The sequence below is a fragment of the Colletotrichum chrysophilum genome (genome assembly GCF_026319265.1).
Source record: "Colletotrichum chrysophilum strain AFK26 chromosome Unknown scaffold_12, whole genome shotgun sequence".
In the NCBI taxonomy this organism is placed as follows: domain Eukaryota; kingdom Fungi; phylum Ascomycota; class Sordariomycetes; order Glomerellales; family Glomerellaceae; genus Colletotrichum; species Colletotrichum chrysophilum.
The window spans coordinates 596,485-600,859 of record NW_026517299.1 but is presented as its reverse complement, the minus strand read 5'-3'; the positions used below and the strand labels follow the sequence as shown (position 1 = coordinate 600,859).

The 4,375-nt window shown below is 51.2% G+C and overlaps 1 protein-coding gene across 1 annotated transcript; it reads right to left on the bottom strand.

Moving 5' to 3' along the window:
- Nucleotides 1-1,171: 1,171 nt before the first annotated feature.
- Nucleotides 1,172-2,646, bottom strand: COL26b_002533 (uncharacterized protein; the record flags this gene model as incomplete). Its single annotated transcript, XM_053175448.1, has 2 exons — nucleotides 1,172-1,194; nucleotides 1,230-2,646. 2 exons carry the CDS (start codon nucleotides 2,644-2,646, stop codon nucleotides 1,172-1,174), a joined length of 1,440 nt encoding a protein of 479 aa, XP_053040754.1.
- Nucleotides 2,647-4,375: the final 1,729 nt, after the last annotated feature.

Genomic DNA, 4,375 nt, shown 5'->3' with positions numbered 1-4,375 from the left:
CGAGTGAACCATTTTTGCAACATCATCCATGTCATTGACACTCCCAGAGATCGCTTGGACAACACACCCGAAAGCCCTCAACTCTTCAAAGTACTCAGGATGACCCTTAGCTGACTGCTCAGCTGACCTCGAAAAGAAAATGAGCTCTCTGGCTCCTCGCTCGACAAGAAATCTTGCCGTGGCCTGGCCGAGTCCGCCGAGCCCACCGACAAAAACATAGGTTCGATCCGAGCGGCAGGTCATGGACGGTGTCAATGAGCTGGCCGGGAGATGGCAGTTGTCTAACATATCGGTCTCAGACACTTCAGAAAGCCCTTTGTGACCCCGAATCTCTTCACTGGAGGCTTCACTCGACTCTTGCAAGAGCTTTGAGACTTCGACTGAATGGAAGCGACTGATGTGAAGCAAGCCTTTTGAAAACACATACTCCGACTCTGGATCCAAGTCACCTCCATTGATACGCTGTCCGAAGCTGTTGAGTATGGTATGCATAGCTTTCCAGCCATTGGCGCCAAATGACTCAAGCTCCAAGGTGACAAAATCCATCGAAAGTTCCCTGCGAAGAGTTCGGGCGAGGCCCAATACCAGGGAATCATTCGGATTCTTGCATTCGATTTGGCAAGCCCCGGTCACCCACAGCACCTTCTCATCTTGTGCCGAAAGAATGGTCTTCTTGAGATCTTCCCATCCTTGCTGTGACATTCCATGGATGAAAGAGCCTTCAAGATCCAAGAGGCTCACGACTGGCTGTCCCCAGGGCAGTTCCTCGCCTAGGACGACGAAGTCGAGATCTACACCGAGCCCACGAAGAGCCTTTGTTGCATCTTTGACCAAATGATGGGCTGGGTCCTCGCAAATGATGCTGATTCGGTCGGTCTTCCAGTGGTCCGAGAAAGGGCGGGCGATGGTCATGCGTGAATAATCGCCCAAGAGCGTAGCGGCCGAACTACCATCGAAGCCAGCATGCTGTAGCTGATCTCGAAGATAATTTTGTAGTTCCAGATTCTCCGACAACGAAATCGACTGTGGTAGAAGGCCCGTGACATATTGGAAAGTTCTTGATGCTGAATTTGTCTGCCCGAGTATTATACGCCCCGTAGACTTCAGCAATTTGCGCATCTTCTTCAAATTGGTTCTCGAAGATGATACTGCATCAAAAACAAGTATCACATCAAACGACTCGTTTCTGAGTCCCTGAGATATGAAGTCAGCATCAGTATTGAGATTACTGTACTTGGCAGCGGGGAAATTTCGGAAACAGTCCTGCACCGGAGTAGAAGGTTCTGACGATGTGCAGGCATAGACGTAGTTTCCGTAGAGACGGTCGCCAAAGCTATCAGATGAAAGAGCTGACAATATCTTGTTGATGGTAGCGGCAGTGTCGTCGGAACCACCGATGTGCAGAACATTCATGTTCGGCCTCTTGTGACCCAAAAGTTGAAGGAAAGATGTGAGATCGATGTCGCTAGGAGTTTCCGCATTTTGAGCCATTGATATGGCAGAATCTATGGCCTTGATAGCGTCTGGCCTGCCAGTGAAGCACGCTGCAGCATTCGTGTACACACGATGGACGGCCAGCGCAAGGCTTTCCGTGGGTGTGCCCTTGCAAGCTTCTAGCATGTCTGCGATGAGCGCCTGTCTCAACTGAGGAGAGGTGTGTGCGATATCAAATGCACTGGCAAGATCTTGGTGTTCTCCAGCCACAGCCTGTCGGTATGTTGCATCCAGCCAGCTCTTGAAGTCGACGAAATGTGGTTGCGTTGCCGGGAGGAACTGCAATTGCGCTCTAGACTCCACAATACATGCCAGCACCAGCTTCTCCAGGCTTCTGGTGCAAGAACCAAGGTCTTGGTGACGAAAAATAACAGAAGGGTCTAGGAAGTCAATGTCGGGTTTCCATTCCACAATAGCGCCGGCATGGGGATCCTCGGCCTGGATGGCAGAGCTACCAGCAACAGGCTCCACCTCAAGACCTCTGATGTCAATGACAGTTTCACCATCAGATACTCCAGTGATGTAGCTTGATAATTTCATCAACGAGTTCTCAGTCGCTGTCGCTTCGAGGTGTATCTTTCCTGATGGTCTGCTAACATACAATTCCTCGATGTATGTAGGAATCGCCATCTGCTTGAAGTTTTTGCTAAGACCACGACATGATGCGACCATCGCAAAATGCATGCTCGAATCAAGAGCTGTGGGATGAATGGCGTAGGATGCCATTTCGTAGTCTGATAATTCCGTTTGCAGAGATGCAATGGCTGTCGGTTCGGTAACATGGGAGCTAGCATCGGCAAGGTTGCGGAACCTGGCACCGTATTCCAGTCCAAACCTCTTCCAGGTACTGTAGAAGGAGTCCAAGGAGACCTTGCGGGGAAGCTTCACAACTTCTGTGGCCTGGTGGCCTGAATCAGAGCCAGCTTTGCACTCGCCCATGGCATGTCTGACCCAAGTGTCACCGCCTTCACTAAGCGAAGAGATCGAGAACTCGTACCATTCCGAATCCAGATACGGCGTGGGTGGCGGAGGATTGAGAACAGTGACGAGCTCGACCGGACGGTCGTTCAGCACCAAAGCGGAATCAAACGTGACATGCCCGAGGGTGTAGTTGACGGACCCTTTCAGTTGCTTCAACGCTTCCCCAATCATGGACACAAATCCTGCTGCAGGAAATATGTTCTCTCCGAGAATCATATGATCTCGGATCCACGGAGCATCCTCGACTCTGAGATTGCATCTCCAGGCAGGACAAGCATCGGAGATCTCCTCAACCCGAGTGCCCAACAGCTCGTGATGGTCAAACTTGCGCAGACGCCAGGATCTAGAAAGTCTACTCTCGACCCAATACTCTTTGTCATAGTGCCAAGGGTATGTTGGTATATCTGTCAGAAAGTTCCCGGCTGGTGTAACTGCGGCGAGCTCAATACTAGCGCCAACTGACCACAGCTCTCCTGCGGTCTTCAAAACACAGGATACCGCATCCTCATTGCGGACTAAGGTCGGGACATACTGAGCGACCCGACCCTTGCTGTGCAAGATCTGCCGTATAGGGCCAGCGAGGGCGGAATGTGGACCTATCTCCACGAAAGCTGCTGACTTGAAATCGTCGAGAACAGACTCAACTGCTGTGCTGAATAGAACTGGAGAAACCACGTTTCGTACCCAGTATGAGTGAGACATATCGTTGTTCAGTATGCCTGTGACCGACGAATAAAATGGGATTTTCGGTTTAACTGGCTGCAACCACCCCTCCAATCGTCTTGTAAAGTCCATCTCTGCTGTTTTCATATGTTCTGCCGGGGATATCTGTCAGTGTGGCTGGAAAGAAGTAAGGAGCATGCAACTCACGCGAATGGTACCCGCACTCAACATGAAGGCTCCGTGCTAGCACTCCAGGGTGTTCGGCCATGATGTCTTTCATCACGTCTTCAAGCACATCTGCCTCACCAGACAACGTCACGCTGGCGGGTGAGTTCTCACAGCCGATCATAACACCTGGGCGGAGAAACTTCTGAACCTGACTTCGACCAAGTCCGACTGCGGCCATGGAGCCTTTATGGGCGGCTTTGATGAGCAGGGTAATCTGACCTCGGTGGTATGCAATGCGAATAGCATCTTCAGCTGTGATTGCTCCACTTGCATAAGCGGCGGCAGTTTCTCCTGAAGAGTGTCCGACAACGGCATCGGGTGTGACACCCCATGATCTGAGCAAATCCACAAGAGCGACCTGGATGGCAACAAGACATGGCTGTGAGAATTCCGCCTCGGCAAGTCTGCTCTGCTCTTTGGGTGCCAGAAGTAGATCTGATTTGATCAGTATTGGAGCGTGTTCAATTTCAAGGGGAAAAGTTACCTTTCAATTTCCATTGCGGGGGATCAGACAGGCTTGCCAGCACGCTGTCCAAGCGATTGATAGTCTGTTGGACTAGAACATTCTGCTGAAGCAGCTCTTTTCCCATTTGAGCCCACTGAGCTCCCTGTCCTGTGAACAACCAAATCAGGCTTGGCGGGTTATTGTTTCGCTTGGTTATCGAGGACATCTGGAAAGGGCCATTGGCGTCTGTTACACAGAATGCGCGATGCGCGTGGGTCTCTCGTCGAGTGTTCAGAGACCAGGCCACATCTCCCAGGAGTTGAGTTTTTCGATCCAGATATCGTTCGACATCTGATGCTAAACGGCTGACCGAGTCTATATGGCGCGCAGAGAAGGTGAGAAGACGATGGTTGTAAGTTCTGAGGTTCCGGTCGTGAACACGGCGAGAGGACTGCACGCCAAAACAGGCAGCTGACTCGAGTAAAACCTAGATTCACGGTCAGAATCTCACCAAACAACTTGACATGGACCTACTGACGTGCGCATTAGAACCGCCTATCCCAA